Source organism: Nanorana parkeri, unplaced genomic scaffold (genome assembly GCF_000935625.1).
Source record: "Nanorana parkeri isolate BGI_ZX_2015 unplaced genomic scaffold, ASM93562v1 scaffold1570, whole genome shotgun sequence".
Classification (NCBI taxonomy): Eukaryota; Metazoa; Chordata; class Amphibia; order Anura; family Dicroglossidae; genus Nanorana; species Nanorana parkeri.
This window is the reverse complement of record NW_017307838.1, coordinates 341852-362356: the sequence shown is the minus strand read 5'-3', so window position 1 is coordinate 362356 and position 20505 is coordinate 341852. Positions and strand designations below refer to the sequence as shown.

General features: G+C 45.4%; 1 protein-coding gene across 1 annotated transcript; it reads right to left on the bottom strand.

Moving 5' to 3' along the window:
• Positions 1 to 4403: 4403 nt before the first annotated feature.
• LOC108798863 (tetraspanin-1-like) lies at positions 4404 to 19182 on the bottom strand. The gene is made up of 8 exons (XM_018570667.1): positions 18984 to 19182; positions 17503 to 17568; positions 16036 to 16242; positions 13818 to 13892; positions 11584 to 11691; positions 8805 to 8939; positions 8589 to 8672; positions 4404 to 4457 (listed from the first exon to the last, which is right to left on the bottom strand). The coding sequence occupies exons 2-8, from the start codon at positions 17557 to 17559 to the stop codon at positions 4404 to 4406; spliced, it is 720 nt and encodes a 239-aa protein (XP_018426169.1). The 5' UTR covers positions 17560 to 17568; positions 18984 to 19182.
• Between the last annotated feature and the right edge of the window lie 1323 nt (positions 19183 to 20505).

Sequence of the window (20505 nt, the reverse complement as noted above, 5' to 3'; positions counted from 1 at the left end):
CAGCCACATATCTACAGGTGGATGACAGTGAAAACCGGAAACCGCCTGAACAATTTGAGACTTAAGGGGATCCCAGAGGCAACATCAGGCCCAGACTTGCGCTCCACGGTCACAGCAGTCCTTAACCATTATTTAGACAAGCCGCCCACTGCAGAGGTGGAATTGGATGGGGTGCATACGGCCCAGGGATCTCGTACATTACCTTCTGGGATGCCACGTAACGTACTCTGCAGAGTCCATTTTTACTACCTGAAAGAGGAGATACTGCGCCAGGCCTGGAACAAGGGCCCATTGGACTTCGACGGGGCCAGGATCCAGATTATGCCGGATCTTTCACGCCACACTCTGCGTATGCGGCGCCCCCTGAGACTGGCGCTGGATGTGGTACGTACAGCAGGATTCCACCTGATTGTTTCCAGAGAGAACAGGAGCTTCCATCTCCATGACCCACAGCAATTACCGGACCTATTCACGTTTCTGGAAGTAGAGGCGGTACCCGTTCCAAACTGGCTCGACTTCTCCATGGATCGTCCTGTTCCGGACCCATCCACCCCAAGGCTTGCAAGGAGGTCGAGGCCTCGCCAGCGCTCTTTCCTGCGTGGCACTCCCTCCAGAAGCAGGGAGGCAAGGGAACTCTGAGCTTACCATATGATGAATCTACCCTCTACCGCCCGTATAACTTGTGTGAATCAGTTTGGAGCGTCCTTCATCCCCTTCTTTTCCTGTACTGACAGGGCGCCCTCTGGCCCTCGTTGCCTCTCCACTTATGCCGATTGAGACAGACTCGCAAGTATGGTGCCGGACTCCATGCTACATCATGTGGGGTTGGGATCCCATATGAAATCCTGGATCATGACCCTCTACACGACCCCGTCTGCAGCGGTTAGGGTTAGTCATCTGGGCGCGACAGAGATTGAGCTTGGCATACCCCCTATTGATCCTACCCAAGGCTAGAGGAGGGGTAGGCCTCCCAGACATTCGGCTTTACCATAGGGCGACCCATCTCTCTAGATTACTTGACTGGTGCTGCCATGGCAGTAAGAGACAGTGGGTGGGGATGGACGTGCTCAAATCTGAGGTACCACTTACAGGCCTAGCGTGGCTCTCCTCTCCACTGGCCCCCAGAGTTGACTACTCATCCTCTAATTGCCCCGACATTGACTACCGCAAGGGCGACGCTACAGTCCACGGAACTATCCCCACACCGCTCTCCCATGACTCCGATATTGGGTGACCCCGACTTCCCCCCGGGGCTGGGCAGGGGCCCGCTACGACGCTTGTTGGTAATTGGAAAATTCCGGCTCCGCGATTTTATTGTGGACGGTATGTGGATGTCCCTAGACGCCATCCGGAATTTGCTGGATCCCCCTCTTGAAGTGTGGAGTGCATACCAGCTTCGACATTTTCTGGTTTCAGTGCCTGGGGTGGGAGGGTTGTCGCGCAGCCTCACACCCTTCGAGACTATGTGCTATACGGGCACACCGACTAGACACGCCTTGTCTTGGTTGTACGGACAGTTGTGCTCACCTCCTGAGTCGTTTTGCCCCCCTTTTGTGGAGGGGTGGGAATCTGAGTTGGGTAGGTCCTTTACTGAGCATCAGAGGACAGCGATCTTGACATTAGCCCATAGATCATCCATGGCCTGCAAATTCCAGGAACAGGGGTATAAAAAACTAACCCGTTGGTATAGAGTCCCTCATGTCCTACATAAAATCGATCCCTCGATTCCGTCGCTCTGCTAGAGGTGCAATCAGGCACCGGGCAGAATGCTCCATATTTTCTGGGCTTGTGCTGACATACGCCCTTTCTGGAAAGCGGTGAGGACGATAGTTAATCAGCTAGTGATCGAGGCCCTACCAGATGACCCGAGGGTATTTCTCCTACACCAGACATCCACCAAAATCAAAACGATACAAAAAGTATCTGACTGTGCACATGCTGAACGCGGCCAGGTCTTGCATTCCCTTGTTGTGGAGACAGCCTAACCCCCCCCCCACGGTAAGACTCTGGCTAGGTATCATGGATGACATATGCCGTATTGTTGCGAAATGAGGAGGAACGCTTCAGGTCACATTTCACACATTCCGCTGCGTACGTGGATGAGACGGGAGAGGTTCCAGCAACACAGCGGAGTGACGGGTGAGGAAGACGATTCCCGATTAGGGTATACGACGGCCACTGAGATGTGGCTTGCGCACTGTCTGTCTCCTTTTTTCCCTCTCTCTTTTATACCCTTGTGACGGACCCCCGTACTCACGATGAGTATGTTCGCCGATGTCTTCTTCCTTGCTCAGGAGATATTGGAACCAGCTGATCTTTAGCTCTCAGTTTCCCCAGTCACTGGTCGAGATACGAGTGAAGGGTGAAACAAACTCTGCTTTATTGAGCAACTGCACAAACCTTAAGGCCCCGTTCACACCTTTCCGTTTTGTCGGGCGTTCAACGCTCTATGAACGCTCTACAAAACGTACAACCATGAAAATCCCATTGTTTTCTATGGGTCTGGTTCACACCTTTCCGTATTTCCGCCCATCTGAACGCCCTACAAAACGGCTGACGCCCAAACAAGTACATGTACTTCTTTGGGCCGTTTTGGAGGGCGTTTGCCATTGGGATACAGCCAAGCAGCCTTCAGAATCGCGCGACGGTCGCGCGATTTTTTTTACCGCGAATCGCGGTAAAAAAACCGCGTGACGGTCGCGCGAGACAGACGTGCATACGTAAAACGCCTAGGTGTGAACCCAGTGTTATACTGCAAGTGATAAGATCAGATTATAATCCCATCACATCCACCCTCCCCTCCCAGACAATTGGTCTGCTCAACACCACAGGGTTTCCCCTGCTAACGAGCTCCAGACAGCCATAGCAGGAGCCTGGCCAGAATGTCATTGTTCTGAGCTCCTTCAGAGTACAAAGGGAGATAACGAGGGTGGTGCTAATATTCTTTTCATAACCAGGTCACACAGCATAACATAATTAAACATAACTCAACATCAATACACATTTAACTCATAAACTGATCACCATGTCGTCACAACCCTCTCTTTCTCCGACCTCCTTCCTTTTGTTCTGCAGCTCGGTGATGAGATACAAGACGAGAGTAACCACGCAATAGTGGGCCGCCCCACGCTCTCTTAAAGAGTTCCCCATTACATATATGCAAAGGTGGCAGTTCAGGGGAGCGGGGCGTGCCCCACTTTCGTATTTATGTTGTTCGGTTATGATGCCAAATTGACTTATTTAGTTGACTATGTTCTGAAATTGCAGTGTGCATAACTTTACTCATTCCGTACAGGCGGATTATTTTCCGGCTCAGCCGTAACCCGGTGGGACGGGGCTGATCCACTTGGGCGGCCTGCAGGAGTAGGAATGTAATTCCAGTTTGATGGGCCCCTCCGGGGAGGGGAAGCGTGAATATTCCTTTCAGATTGACATGTGACTTCATCTGGATATGAGACGAATTGCAATAAACTTATATGTTCCAGACGATGTTAAGCTTGATGCCAGTAGATTATGTTAGTGACTATAACAGTATTGGAATAACTTTTTCTGTCACTGTACAATACACTGATGTCTGCTATGTTGTGAAACAACAAACAAAGTATATATATGAAAAAAAAAACAGTGACAAAAACACTGCACACCTATCACAGTGTTAGTTTTTATTATTAACTTTAGCCCTTTTAATTAAAACATTTTGCAACATTGTATTGTATTAAACATAAACATCTTCTCTTACATACTTACACCAACAAATGTTTAACTCAACTGAAGAAAAAAACAGGAGGAAAGAAAAAAAACAAAAAAACGGGAGCAACCTATCAGAAGCCCAGATGACATTTTTAAAACTGCACTGCCAAAGTGACACTTAAATCTGGTTGGCTGATTGGTAGTCGCGTCCCTTTCCTCCATTTTTTAATAACATGTCTCACAGTCACTACTGAACATAACAGGGTTACTAAAACATATTTCCTTATGGGATTTATTCAATAAGGCACAATGCAGCCAATCAGAATTCACATTTCCTGACTGCAGTAAACTGAAATCTGACTGGCTGCTGTCAGTTATCACACTACACAGGTCCTCTTTGCATTGTGTTATCAGATATGCCCATATAGGTTATACAGTGTAAGAAAATAGGATGTATATTAGTCTCAGTCTAAACATCAAGGTGACATGTGATAGGCTCAGGTAGTAGTGTGTGTGTGGTGCTGCTGCTCATCTCTAACCATTGCTGGGTTCCGCTCTGCACAGATGATGGGTGACCACACTGACAAGCTGATGTTGGATAGCCGGGATATAGAGGAGATGCTCTCACGAGTCATAGCACAGGTGTGCAGTCATTCTCGGTGCCACTATCAAAAGCTATATCCTCAGCAGGAAAAAATGGCAGATCCAATCATCTACTCTTTCTTAATGTGCCTAAACAGCATCAGGGCGACCATCATGGCTGCAAACTGCAAGGGAAACACAGGAGACATGATTCATGAACTCATAAGACAATACACAGGGAACAATTCTACAGCACAGTATGTAGATCATTAACAGTAGGCCCCGCCCCTGCAGAGCTTACAGCGTAATATCTTATCTCAGTCATGGATACACAAACACTCAATGGGTTCACACCTCGGCGTATCGAATATGCACGTTTGTAGCGCATTTTTACCACGATTCGCTGTAAAAAACGTGCGTTTCCGAGGGCTACCTGACTGTATTCCAATGGATACGCGCGGCAAATAAGCCCCAAAGAAGCTCCTGTACTTCTTTGGGCGTAGGGCGTTTTGCAGCGTGTTCCTACGTGCTGTAAAACGCCCAGGTGGGAACCATGCCCATAGGAAATCATTGGTTTTCACATGTTGAGCGTTTTATAGAGCGTAGGAACGCGCTGAAAAACGCCAAGGTGTGAACCAGGCCTAAAAACCAGGTTCCAAGAGCAAATCAGAGCAGTTACAGACCGGATCAAAACTGCGTCCAATGTATTCCAATGGTATTTTAGGCTCTAGTTCACACCGCAGCATTCAGTTCCAGAGCATGTGGGAAAACTGCAGCATGCCCTGTTTTACCTGCTCTGGAACGCATGCAAACGCCCTGGAACGCACTAAAAGCCCATTCAAAACTTTTTTTAAAAAAAAGATTTTTTTTTACCAAAAACGGCCTGGAACGCATCACAAACGGGCCAATTCACACCATATGCAGTTGTGATGCAGTCCGTTTATTTTGACTGCTGCAGTCAAAATACATCACAATGCTTTCCTATGGGCTTTCTTGTGCTTAATTCACACCATTGCAGTCTGTTCAGATGAAGTCAGAAAAAGTACTGCTTGTCCTATTTTACCTGCATCGAAACGCATCAAAACACAGAGCAAACCGGAATGCCACGGAACGCATACACAAAAAAAAAAGACACAGAATTGAGTCTTTGTAGTGTGGTGGGAAAGTGAAGAGATGGAATTTGTGGATGCAGATGATTTCATCCAATATGTGGGGACTGTCCCCTGCGGTACGACAGCAAACACCCCCAATATAAGAATAATTACCAAAAGATAACAAAGTGGAGGGAGAGTGCTGAAAAGTTGCACCCAGATTTTGGGGCTATGACCCGGGTACAGAAACAGCAATGTGGTGAGTTCACTTTTTTTTCACGGGCCTTCAGCAGCGGGTGCACCCAGACGTCGCCTGTGAAGGCGTTGTCGGAGAATGGCTATAGTCAACACTGGCACCATGCCAGCCAACAAAGAAAGCATGTCTGATCTCCAAAACAAACGTAGGAAATGCTCTGGCAGGAAGAGGAAGTGACCTACTTGTCTAATTAGCATTTTCTAGTGCAGAAAAAAACGCATCAAAACGTATAGCAGTGCAACTGCGCAGACGCAAACAGTTGTGATGCAGTTTCTGGTGTGAACTGGGCCTTAATAAACCAACATAATTCCTCGAATGGCTAGAAACACACCAGCACATAAATGTAATTCAAGTGTAGTCTGTGTTATTCTAAACTAGTTGGAGCATTACCTGATTGTATTCATGGTCCTTGTGGTAATGACTAAATGGGGGGAAAACCAATTCATCCATTTGTTTATTCACCTGAATCTTTTTCATATTTCACAGGGAATCGGGCAATTTATGAATAGTAAGTTTAGATCTTTGTGTTGTCTGCAGAGTAGATAAATATACAGCACGTATGCATTTGAACTAAAACAGATTTGACTGTGTTTTTTCACATCAATTCCCTCATCTCTGTTCCCTAGCCAGTCACTCAGAAGCTGTATATGGCCCTCAACTATCTTTAAAGTGACCCCTGTGAGCAGCAAAGATTTCTCTATCATCCATTAAAGGAGAACTATGAGGTGAGTGCTTTTCCCTCACCTCATAGTTCTAGCCGACCTGTGACAATGACACTGTCACAGGTCGGCACACATACTGCCGTTCGCTCACCTCTTGATCCTGTCACGGCACTCTGCCGTGACAGGGAAGGGGCTGGATTCCCCCCTCCCCGCTCCGATCCGCCAACGCTGACTGGAGGAACGGACGGGGGATGGGGCAGGTACAGCTTGCTCTGCCTCTAGATAGGCAGAGCCAGCTGTCACTCATGCAGCTGGGCGGATCCAGACATACGGTAATTGTCGGGATCCACTTCAGCTGCGGTGTCTCAGTATACCGCGAGTTGTAGCTCGCGGTATACTGAGCTTAGGGTGACAGGAGGACGCTAGTTTGTGTCCTCCCGTTACCCTAAAGAGAACTATGGGGAAAAGACTTAACCCCATAGTTCTCCTTTAAGCGACACCACTCTGAGGAATTCTGAGATGTAGGGTTATGCTGCTGCCTGTAGGAGTTTCTCCTACAGGCAGCAGCATAACCCTATGTCTCAGAATTCTTCAGAGCTGTTTTCTCCTGGAGGCAGCAGCATAACCCTACGTCTCAGAATTCTTCAGAGCTGTGTCCCCCAATGGACCCTGAGAAAAGGATTTTACGGTAAGAACAAAATCCTATTATTTTCACTTGCAGTGCCAGTTCCAGTGGGCGACATGTGAAATCTTTGCTGCCTTTGTGCTACATGTGCCAATGTTATCCAACACTTCCGAGTGTTTCTGATAGTGTACCCTCACTTCCTACTGGTCGCTGTGCCCTGCAGTTACATAATGGCTGGCAGGGAGGAACTACAGATCCCAGCGTGGGACATGCAAACCCGGAAGTGTTGGATAGCAGTGGCACATGTAGCACGAAGAGACCACCCACTGGATACGTAAGTATTCAACATGACGTTTTAAAAGGCACTGCAAGTAAAATGATCTTACCTGCTGAGAGAAGGTGTTCAGAGCTATTTAAGACAGTAAACATTTTACTCACCATTCACCGGAAAGGTTAATATGCAACATTCTATTTTACGGGTAGCTGCTGCACAGAATGTATTATATGGCCAATGGGGTCACATTTAGGGGGTTATTCACAAAGCTGCCGAAGGCAGCCTAGTGAATGAACCAGCCGAAGTAAAGTGAGAAAAACTACGTTCGGCAATTCACTCCGGCTCAGTACGGCTGATTTCAGCCGTACATCGGCTGCCTTCAGGCTGCACATCGGTCAACCGAACATGCTCTAAATGTTCAAGTGAGCCGAAGCGCAGAAGGACTTCGACTCAGCCGATCCAACATCTGAAGCTCCAGCAGCTCATTCGCCGCCGTTCGCCCCTATTCTCAATAGCCGTAAATAGCCGAATGCCACAGAGCGACATTTGGCTCGGCTATTCTGCTCGGTACCTTCGGCTCGGCTGAGCCGCTCAGCCGCCTTTGGCTGCTGTACTGGCTATAATGAATAGCCCATACAGCAGCCCTTCGGTTTGACTGAACCGAAAGGCTCCGGTGGCCAAAGAGAGCCGAAGGATCAGCCGAAGCTACGCTGGATCCTTTGGCTCCTTCGTGAATAACCCTGTTAATGTTGCCCATCATGAAGGTGCTCAATATCCCGTACTGAATAGTGACTTATAGCAAAGCAATAGTTCCCTGACTTATTTTATTTCATTACCTATAGGTATAAAAGGCAAAAATGGTTTTTAGTTTTGCCATAATACATTGCGGAGTTTTCCTTTCATTTTCTGTCAAATTTTGGATTTTCCATCACTGTAAGTCCCAGTGACAATGGTTACCAGTACAAACAGAGAAGCTGAATCTCTCCAACGGGGCACAGAGAGCAATTCATACCTAGAAGAAAATTTGGGGAAAAAGAATTGGCTAACAGGAAATCCCCATAAAATGACCCCTAAAATAAACTTTAAACCTAAATGAATCCCTTGTTCAGTGTACTCATCTGTGCCCGGAGAAGCTGCACCAGATCCTCACTACCCTGTGCCAGAAAGATACCGGCATCAAATGTGTCAGCTTTTACTGGTCTCTAAGCTGCACTGTATAAGTTGTCTGCCATGTCACAGCCTATTCATCTATATGGCTGTCCATGGATGCAAGAAAAGTCAAGAATTACAACCAATTCACACAAGAATTTCATACCACCTTAGTAGACGCAAAGATCACAATGCTTCTACTTCCATGTTTAACAAGATGCCTAGGATTTATAATGCTTTAAAAGTGGGTGCTACTTACCTCCAGACCACAGATTACAAGAGCCACTCCTCCGACAATCTTTCCATTTTGACCCAGGAAGTACTCAAAGGCTAATAAGCAACCCTGGGAGGTAAAAGGAGAAATGACTATCTACAAGGAGCAAGGCCCATGTTGACTACAGGACAGGATGGACACACACAAATGCTACAATGGGCATTATTTCTGGATCCAAGGTTAGTGCATGCATTCATTTACCTTTATCTGGGAGCTGATGCTGGACTCCTGACAGGGCCTCAGTTTGGCGCAGCAGATTGGAGGAAACTCATTATTATTCCTGTAGTAGGTGGAGTTAATAAAATCTTTATATCCATTAAATCCACAGCACTTCATCTGGAAGACAGTCGATATATATTGACTAGCATGACATTACCACTATAAATGATCAAAACAAAAATCTATTACACTGCATACACATGTAATGTTTACCATTGAACCACTGGATGCTTCCCTATACACTTTTCTTACACTCTATACATGGGACACTATACCTCCAATATGACTCACCCACCCATAATTCTAGTATACTCTATACATCAAACACTACATCTCCAATATGACTTGGCCACGGGATATTTCCCTATAATTCTATTATACTCTATTCATAGAACACTATGCCTCCAATATGACTTGGCAATGGGACATTTCCATAACACAAATCTATTACACTCTATACATAGAACACTACACCTCCGATATGACCCATCCACTGGATGTTTCCCTGTACACTGAGTGGCCTGATTATTATGACCACCTGACGTTTGTAGGCAAATTAGCTATAATTTCGCGCTGAAGTTGCCAGAGGGCCAGACCATTATAAATAGGGAAGCAGGTTGTTTACCACGACAGTAGAAGTGATTTTCTTCTGAAGATACGGGGAAACAACGCGATTTAACAGCCTTTGTACGTGGGATGATTGTTGGCGCTCGGAGCCATGGAGCGAGTATCAGCAAAACAGCAGAATTTGTTAAATGTTCAAGAGCAGCTGTTGTTAAAGTGTTTAAAGACTGGACTGTCAGCCGAAAATCTGGGTCTGAACGTGCGAATTGTGGCCGTCAGCGACTAGTCAATGTTAGGGCAGAACGGAGAGTGGCAAGACTGGTACAAGACAACAGAAGGGCAACAGTGCCGTGTCAGATTCCTCGCATCACCTTTCACCATCTCGTGGAGTCTCGAGGCGGCCCAACGAAGTACTGATGGGGTGGTCATAATAATCTGGCCACTCAGTGTATATCTCTAATACACTCTATACATAGAACACTACATTTCCAATATGACTTGGCCACTGGATTTTTCCATAATCCAATTCCATTACACTCCGTAGGATGCCACAGCAACCTGTTTTCTAATTGATGATTGTGCATTGGTATTTTGCCCCAGTAGCTGCTGCTGCTGATGAAACCTGTAATGATGTAGAACGAGTAAACAGTGCACTTGTTAAAGGAGAACTATGGGGTTCTATCTTTTTTTTATGAATGCATTCCTTAGCCTAAATAAGTAAATAATGTAATTTACTGTAATTAGCCAAAATGCACAGGAAGGCTGTAAAACCTTATTTAAGGTGGTGGGCGGGGCTAAGCGCCGCAATGAGAAGACATCACGACGTATCTGACGGGATCCTCCCCACTGATGATTGACAGTGATTCTTGAGAGCTTAGAGATATTTACTTATTTAGCCTAAGGAATGCATTCATAAAAAAAAGATAGAACCCCATAGTTCTCCTTTAAGCTCGAGGAAAGACTAGAAAATCTTCTTCTCTGTTATCAAGCATCATTACAGAAGAATCTCTGCAAGAGCGGAATAACTTTACTGTCATTAACCAACAAAGACATGTTACATTTTAGGAGGCCAGATTACAAGTAGAAAACAGATGATCACAACTGCATGAAACTGCACCCTGCTACTTGCTCCAAGTACTCCGAGGGGTCCTCTAGATTACCTAAGGCCCCGCTGACATCAATCATCTTTCAGTACTCACTGATTAGCACATGCAAAAGCAAAGAAAGCTGTCAAGAAAAAAAGCAGCTATTAGGGCACAAGCAGCCCAAGGTCAAGCACATGCAGGCCCACATGTCACCCAGGCCAAAGCACAAGCTGCCCAGACTCGTGCACATGCTGAGGTGGAAGCAAGAGCTGCACAGGCCCAGGGAGAAAACCCTTTAGAAGGAAAGGGAGGAAGGAGCCACCATAGCTGAACTATGAGTCTAGTAAAAGCTGCTGAGGTAGAAGAAGTCCATTGTCCTATTTTGATTGTGTCTTATGACCCCACAAGACTGACTTTGCAATTGTTTCTAAGCAAGAACAGTGAAATGACAGTTATACAGGAAGCCTCAAATCGTGTGCACCAGCCCAGGGCACATTCACTGGCAGAAGTTGCTTAACCAATCAATTACAAAGGTCAGTCAAATTGAACACTTCTTTCCCTCACACCCCATGTAGTGACTTATGTACCATCACAGACCCTCTTAAGTCCAGATCACCAATTATCACAGGACTAATCCCATGCTTCCTGAGACCCACACCAGTAGAACCTTGGATGCCAAGCTTTCACCTGGATAGAACCCATCAGCTTCTCCATTCTCTCCTCCAATCCCTAAACATCAGTTATCAGATACTGACATGTACAGTCAAAGTGAAGGAGCCCCTGTCACAATAAGGCCCGAAAGAACATACACACCTTGCCAGGTATATGACCCATAAAGGACTTATTACCTAACTCATGAAATCTGATGATCACTAAGAGAACTTCAGAAGCTTGTGGTCCATGTTCCACGACTTGATGACAACTTTGGCTGGATGAAAGAATACGATGCATAGATTTGCTCACCTCTGGTAGTGATTTTCAATGGAAGACATCATTGATATGACCCCTCACCTGCAACAGCGCCTTGCTGCAGTGCTGAACAATGTTGTGTATCCACTTATGTCTGCAACACATGCATGCACAATAAAACCTATGAGACTTGACTCTTTTACCTCCTTCATCGTTGAATTCCATACTGTAGTCAGTTCATTGTTCTGACCGTAATCATTCCGCAGGTATTTCACAGCCGCATTCCCAAGATAGTCAATAAAGATCTTAGACTGAAAAATATAAATAAGAAATGGTCGATTAATAAAATGCTTTCCTTTAGTGGAGTGTTGTTATCAAGCCCTAATCTCTAATCTGCTGCACAACTTCACGCATTGGTGTTCTGTTCTCCCAGATGACCTGCAGTGCAAGTTCTTAGGTGGGCCTTTTAGTTGTAAAGATTGAGAAATGCTGACAGGTCCACTTTAAGATGATAGGTTGTACGGTTATACATCTGCAAAGTTTTGCAGCAAAAAGCATTGAGTTGTAACATCAGCCAATGCAAATAGCCCTTAAACAACATGCAATGCTAACAGTCCCTGGAGTGGTTGTTTTGTGTCTCAGGAGAGAACGTATAGTATACATGAATGTAAAGATATGTCTTTCTTTAGGTGTTACCCCAAAGATCTACAGGCTGGTCTTCATGTAGTACTAATGCATTAAAAAAAAACAAGTAACAATTAAATTACATCCTTGACATTCATTACAATGAACAGATATGACAAAGGAATATTAAAGGAGAACTACTGGGCCAGGGCTTTTACCCATAGTTCTCCTAAGGGTAACGGGAGGACACAAACTAGTGTCCTCCCGTCACCCACAGCTCAGTATACCAGCGAGCTACAGCTCGCGGTATACTGAGACGTCGCAGCCAGAACGGATCCCAGTTTCATTGTCACAGGTCGGCTCAGATTATGAGTGAAAATCACTCGCCTCATAATTCTCCTTTAAGCAAAATTTCCATTCAGTTTTAAAAATATGCACTCAAACGATTTCTTGTAGCTCCAGGGAAATGGTCAAATATATTGCTGAAATACATTTATTGTTTTACCTGCCAAAGGATTTGTAATTCTGTGCATGATAGTGACAGTCCTGTGATATGAACCCCGCTGATAGTCAGTACGATGCTACTTTGTTTTAGGATTACATCTTCCTGGTCTCTGCTCACTGGACAGAGGGGATGATGATGATTCCCTGTCCAATAAGTAGGTTTGAAGGTGGAGAGGTGACACAAGAAGCTGAACGGCTGAACCAGGAAGATGATTTGCTTAAAGTGACATTAAATGCAAAAAATTTTTTCCCTCCCCCAAAGTTAATTAAAACACTTACCTTAAATGATGTCTCTTAATCCGATCTTCTTTCCTGTAGTTTTCAGCCTTCTCAACAGCGCTGCTGCGGGTCTCCGATCTAGCGCTGACTCCTCTGTCCTTGCTGGTACTTCCGATCCCACGGTGTCTGCATGCAGGGGCACGCTGTCCATAGACTTACCTTGTGTCTCTCCTCTTCTCCCGGCCAAAAATCCGAACTGAGCATGCGCCCGCCCCAAGATGCTTTGCGGCCGCCCGAGAATTTCCAGATTTTCGGACGGGAGCGCGCGGCGAAGACAGGGTAAGTTTAAACTGCTTTTAAAGAGTTTTTTTTTTTACTTTTTGCATATATTGTCTGCTTGCTAGCAGTAGATATATGCAAAAAAACGTGAGGGTTTAGAAATCCTTTAATCGGGAATTACCCAGATAGCAAGGATAACTTGCCACAAACTTGTGGCAGGGTTAAATTGTAATTCTTTCTAACTTACTGCACACATTCCTGGCACGTTGTAGACTTGCAGAACACTTGCAGCACAAGTTCTAGTTGACACTTTTTGAATTTGTAGCAAATTTGCTTGAAAAGAGAAAAGTTGCAGTGGCAAGTCTACAGCAAGAGTCCTGCAGGTCTTAGCAAGAGCTCTGCAAGTGTTACAGCACTTTTGCAAAGCACGTTGATCTGGAGACTTGCAATGCATACTTGCTGTAATTGTGCAACAAAATTGTGAAGCTTGGCGAGTCTAGCAATAGTTTAACAAGTCATTTTTCAAACTTGCAGCTCAATTGCTTGCTATGTGGGTACATGTGTCACTTGCCTATAGTCAAGTGTGTCTGCATGGCATGTTGGCATGTCACCACTAGGAAGTTAGGTTTTGGGAAAGTTAGGTATGACAATCACCATTGTTATCTGGTAAAAACAGAAGCGAGGAATCAAGAGGAACCGGTGCATCTTGTGGCCCTTTTTTATTTTATTATTCTATCCTGACTTATTTCTCTCTTTGTTGTGTATATTGTGTAAAATGTTAGACTGCACGTGTGAGGGGTAGAATTCTTACCAGGGAAGAGAATGCCAACACTACAACAGCTCCTACCATTTCCACGATAAAAATAATGAGGACAATGATGAAAAACTGGAAGAAAGGAGAGACCAACGTCAGTCATTAATGCACTCAGCTATAATTTTATATCAAACACAATTGTCCAGAGTAGGAAAAAGGAAGTTGAGAGAAATAGAATTATAGAAGACGGTATAGAAGGGTTATATGAGGAAGGAGGGAACATACCATAAACAAAGTAGCTATTAAGATTATAGTAAGGAATAATAAAAAAAAAAAGAAAAAGATGGGTCTATGGTAAGAAAATAAAAAATGGGAGCCTTAAATGGTATATTAGAAGGTCGGTTGTTTCTAATATCCCAATAATGTTCTCATTATTACTTTTCCTACCATATAACCTCTTCTTCCTTTTTTCCTATTAGTCCTTAATAATTCCTTAATATCCTATTATTCCTTAAATAAACCTTAATAGCTCGTCCTCTTAATTGGTTTATGGAGGGGCTGGGTGGTGTAAATGGAGATATCCTAGAGAGGCCTTAAAAGGATCAATAGGAGTCTAAGGACTAACAGTGCGTTGTAGGGGAGAGGCCATGAATAGTAGGGATTAGAGGGAGCAGCTATGAGTTGTAGGGGTTAGAGAGATCGGCTATTAGTAATAGGGGTTATCTGGACTGGCTATGAGTAGTAGGGGTTAGAAAGAGCGGCTATAAGTAGTAGGGGCTAGAAGGGGCAGCTATGATTAGTAGGGGATAGAAGAAGCGGCTATGAGTAGTAGGGGTTAGAATGAGTGGCTATAAGTTGTGGGAGTTAGAGGGAGCGGCTATGAGTAGTAGGGGTTAGAATGAGTGGCTATAAGTTGTGGGAGTTAGAGGGAGCGTCTATTAGTAATAGGGGTAAGAGGGACTGGCTATAAGTAATAGGGGTTAGATGGATCGACTATGAATAGTAGGGGTTAGATGGATCAGCTATAAATAGTCGGGGTTAGATGAATCGGCTATGAGTAGTAGGGGTTAGAATGAGTGGCTATAAGTTGTGGGGGTTAGATGGACTGGCTATGAGTAGTAGGGGTTAGATGGATCAGTTATAAATAGTAGGGGTTAGATGGATCGGCTATGAGTAGTAGGGGTTAGAAGGAGAAGCTATGACTAGTAGAGGATAGTGGCTATGAGTAGTAGGGATTTGAAGGAACGGCTATAAGTGGTAGGGGTTAGGAGGAGTGGCTATAAGTTGCGGGGGTTAGAGGGAGCGGCTATTGGTAATAGGGGTTAGATGGACTGGCTATGAATAGTAGGGGTTAGATAGATCGGCTATGAGTAGTAAGGGTTAGAAGGAGCAGCTAAGACTAGTAGGTGAAAGAAGAAGTGGCTATGAGTAGTAGGGATTAGAAGGAACGGCTATGAGTGGTAGGGGTCAGACATGCGCACCAGCAAAACATTTGCTTCCTTTCGTTTTGATTCGCAATCTGCGTTATTTCATTTTTTGGAAATCGGGTCCGAAAGTCAATTCGTTTCGGAATTTGGATTCGGACGAAATTAGTTAGCGTTAATCTGTACGAACTTTCGTTTCCATTTCTTTTCGTTTCGTTTGTTGCAGCAAAGTGACATTTAACAGGAAAAAAAAGTTTTTTTTTGTTCTCAAATGTCACTTTGCTGCAAAGAAATTTCCTCCAACAAATGAAATTTCGTACAGACTACCGCTAACGAATTTCGGAATTGGAAATTCGGATTCGTTTGCATTCGTTATATCTGCAATTCAGAATTCTGATACATCAGAATCTCAGAATTTCCGAAATTTTGATTCGGAACGAAACGAATCGCACATGTCTAGTAGGGGTTATGAGTAGTGGGAGTTATAGGTTGGGGTTATTAGAAGTACTAAGAGGAGTAACACATTAAGAATAGGGGGGCATAGGAAGGGGCTATGATTAGTAATGGTAGGGGTTATAGGGAGGGTTTTGGAAGGAGGAGTTATAGGTAGGGGGTATAAAGTATATAAGGAATGGTTACAAGGACTAAAAGGAGTTAGGGTGAGGATATATAAAAAGTAAATGTAGGAGCATTAGGCGGAGGTTATAAGAAGTAATAGGAGGGGGCATATGGAGGGGGGTGTATAATCAACAGAAGAAGTTATAGGGACTGGTTATATTTAGCTACAGGAGTTGTATAGAGTAATAAATAGGATAACAGTAAAGATGATCTAAATACGGTATGTTACCCACAATCATTAACATGCACCGGCTCTCCTTCACAGCTCCGTAGCAGCCAAGAAAACCCATCACCATGAGGAATCCTCCTACTGCTATGCACAGGTAACCCACATTCACCAGCTGCATGAGCTGTGGAGCCGCCGAGACAAGAATCTTCAGGAAAGACCCTCCGTCCACCTTCACCCAGATGCCGACACCCAGCACAGTAACGCCACCTACCTGCATAGACAGGAGAGAAGTGTTATCTCTATGTCATCTCTTGCACATACACATAGACATAAGGCTGTGCTTGCCATGCTTGTGGTCAATTACTTCTTCACATTTGCATCGCACTGTGTTTTTTATGGTTTTAGGTTAGTTTTAGGACAAAATCATAGTTTTTCTAATATATAAAATCATTATTTTACAAATAAACGGTGCAGTCATGACACTGATGTCACAAAGAGAGCAGAAGCTCTTTGCTTTTAGACTGTCTCTCTCTAATTGAGAGCACACTTTTTTTCCTGCAAAAACACATATACTATATTGCGCTGACATGCATTTCATGTAAGATTGCCTTTGACTATAGCCCGTACAGCTCCCGAAGCTGGCCGAGCGGCTCAGCCGAGCGGAAGGCATATGCTTCGGCTCGACTGGGCCGAAGTGACATCCGAGGTGGGGCTGTCAGGCCCTGAAAAGCCCTGCGACTAACACAGCTGGGAGGAGCCAGCCGTGATCTCACAGCTGGCTCTACCCAGTTGCATTGGTAGATCAGCGTTCCCTGGGGACGCTGAACTGTCATTAAACAATGACAACTGGGCAGAGCCGGCCATGACGTCACAGCCTGCTCCGTCCAGTTGTTATTCATTGGCCGGGACCTGCTAGAAGACTCTAGCAGGTCCCGGCTAATAGGAAACAGTTGGGCGGAGCTAGCTGTCACTTGTAAATTCAAGTGCTCTAGTGGCAGTTGGACCATGGGCAAGACTGTGTGGGCAGATTTCGGCAGATTTAATTGAACCCACTTTCTAAGTTAATTTGGAGTAAGTAAATATGGGATTAGTGCTACTTGCTTAATAAAAATTACAGGCTGACACTGGAAGTGTCTATACCAGTGGCGGAACTACCACCATAGCGACCGATGCGGTCGTTATGGGGCCCGTGACAGAGGGTGGGCCCGGATCCCCGCTTCTCTCCCCCGCTTGTATGGGCTGAGGCAGCGGGGATCGAATACAAATGGCCGGCAGGGGAGGGGGAGGCGGAGGAGCGAGCCGCTCGATCACGATGATCGAGCATGAGAGAGCGGCAGGCGGGGAGGAGAGAGCAGCCGCTGTCATCTTGTAAGTTTCCGGATGACAGCGGCTCTGTGCATGGCCGAGCGGAGGATCGGTAAGTACCATTGATATTTACCGATCCTCCATGTGTAGCACAAACACTGGAGTGATCGTCTGATCACTCCAGTGTATGTAAATAACTGGGGACACATACCGGTAGTATACACACATATATTATGCCATTAAAGATGAACATCATTTTTTTTAGGAAGGAAAAGCAACTCATTTTTGCGACCTGGAAAATAAAAAGTAAGCAGATAATTAAATTCAACATCCTGATGTATGATGTCAGTCCCCCACAATGAGATGCCACCTGAGGCTACAGCCTCAGGCTGCTTCATTATGGGGACACCCCTGATTAGGACAGCAGAAAGTATGTCATGAAAGTGAGAATGGAACTCTTGAAAGAGACCCAATAAGACCGTTCCTGGGAGGCACAGGTGCTGCGTGTGATTGCGTGTAGCAGCCTGTTCTTTTCTATGGAAGGACGTGGTCATACGCTGTCATACGCACACCCGAACTGCACATCCATGCGGATCTGGCTGGATGGGTCCTGTCTGCGTCCAAGCACGGACATCCGGACCCACACGGATGTGCAGTTCGGGTGTGCGTATGACAGCATATGACCACGTACTTCCCTAGGAAAGAACACGCAGCACTTGTGCCTCCCAGGAACGGCACGATCTGGGTGTGCATGCCGCACGAACGTGTATGCCCCCAGTTAGCCTTCTGGGAATGAGGCCTAATGACTGGTAAGATGCAATATGTAACAATTTTTGTTCTTGAGTTCAGATACCCTTTATGCGTGTCCCGGGTGTCGTGCGGTGTAGAGCAGGTGTGAACCTAGCCTCAATGTGAAAACAAATATGACCGATTCCGCCATCCATGCTAAACAGCCTGCTGGGCTATTGTATTCTGGCAGTGGTGGGTGTGCCACTGCCATAATACCTGACTAGTGATGCAGCTGATAGGCCCGAAAATATTCCGATCGGTTCCTTTGATTTTCTGATCGAACGAAGTCAGGTGGAAGGTCGTCAACAGGGCCACCAACTGCGTCAATTTAGGCCAGTTCGTCAAGTAATTTGCACAGTGTAAGGCAAGGTTTACAGTCACAGGTTTTTGTTTTTTTTTACTTTAGGGAAAAAAAGATGTAACCAATATAAATAAAAGCTGACTGTGCAGTAGTCCTCCCCCGGCAGTGCCATATGGTTTGTCCCAACCCCTATCACTTTATCATATGGTTTATCCCAACCCCTATCACTTTATCTGGCCAGCTTGGCGTGCATGTAAATGTGGAGAAAAATATAAATAAAGGCAGAGTGTTAACAATAGAAGTCACAAGACTTTCTGAGAATTATATAATTTTGGGGGGGTTTACGTCATTTTCAGGCCTAAAATGTGGAATATAACATGGGTGCAAAAATTGAAAAAAGGGCCTCAGTCATGAAGGGGTTAATCGGCTCCTCCTAAATTTGCCCTCTATGTATGCATGTGAGATAAGGACCTTAGATTGTAAGCTCCTTGAGTGTAGGGACTGATGTAAATGTGGAACTATGTAAAGTGCTGCGTAAATTGTCGGCGCTATATAAACACCTGTAGTAATAATAATAATAATAATAAGTGGGATAGTAATAAGATTGGGGTACTTACTGGACAATTGGTGGCTCTGATGCCTCTTGTACGTGGTTCTCTTGCAGGTTGGACCTCACTGGAGTCTGTGACTCACTCTGATTTCTCCTGGAGACTGATCTGTACTGAACACCTGAGTCAAACACTCCTGGGAACTCTCTGCTGGGAGGAACAGTGTGTATACATGAGAGTGTATATGAAAAACTCAGCTCTGCACAGTGCATGATTTCCAGGCACCATGTTAAAGGAGAAATGGTCACATTTTAACAGTTTGCCACCAGGGAACTGTGGACACGTCTAATGCGGTGTCTTTGCAGGCATTCTTTAGCAATCCGGGGCGTAACTATGAATCTCATAGCAAAGTTTTGTTGGACCCCCCCAGCTGAGTCTCTCTGCAGCAGCTGGCAGTGCCAACTGTGACAATACATGACATTGACCTAAAAGTTGAACCCTGTCCAAAAAGTACTTTGCTTGTTTGCGCTGTAAGAAAACCCCCCATTGCACAATGGGGCAATTTGTGCGGCCGCCCGGATCAGTTGTACAAAACGACCTGCGGCTCCCCTGCTTTACATTTGACCACCTGCCTGGTGCAAGGAACTGCATGTCCCGAGCATCGGGCCATAGGAATCACACAGCCCTGCTATGATCAGTGTACTTCAGCTGGAAGTGTGAGGGAGTGGTGACTGTACGCTAACCGGGAAGGACGGGTGGTGGGCTTTTCCACTGCAGTATCTCCCCACCCAGCTCTGGCCAGCGTCCCTTCCAGCTCCTGGCAACCAGTGACATCAATGGTTACATAGTATTTGAGGTTGAACTAAGACACAGGTCCATCAAGTTCAACCTTTATGTGTATGTGTAGTGCGTGCATGTGTGTATATGAGTCCCTGATATGTGTGTATATGAGTTGCCAGGAGCTTGGTGGGACACCCACCAGAGTGTCCCGGTTGGCTCCAGGTAACCAGTGATGTCACTGGTTGCCAGGAGCTGGGCGGGACGCCGACCAGAGCATCCCAGGTCGCTAAGAGCTGGGGTGGGAGATGTGTATGGCCCTTACACATCTCCCTACCCGGCTCTTAGCAATCTGCGACTCTCTGGCCGAAAAGGGGGCCAGAGTGTCCATCTATGCATCTTATCTGCACAAAGCAAATATTGTGCAGTAGAGCAGCCATGCCGCTCTGTTTGCTGCCCCCCTACGTCACCCAAAGAGATGGCGCTTGAGGAAACAACTTCAGGCTGCCTTGTTATAGGGATGGCATTGCACATCCCTTTTAGTGAGCAGTGCTTTGGATAAAAGTTAAGGTTGTAGTAGCAATAATATTATTATTATTAATAATAATAATAATAATTTTTGTCTGCATTAGACACAAGGGGTAATTTAATTCTGTAACAGAAGGTCAGAGGGCAATAAATGTAATATATCTACATTGCTAAGAAAGCTAAGTAAATGCATCTTACTGCATAGAGGAGGATCTGTGACTAGTGGCGAAGTGACTAGCCCTATTATAATGGAAACTTCACAGTTTAGTATTCCCTAACAGCCTAA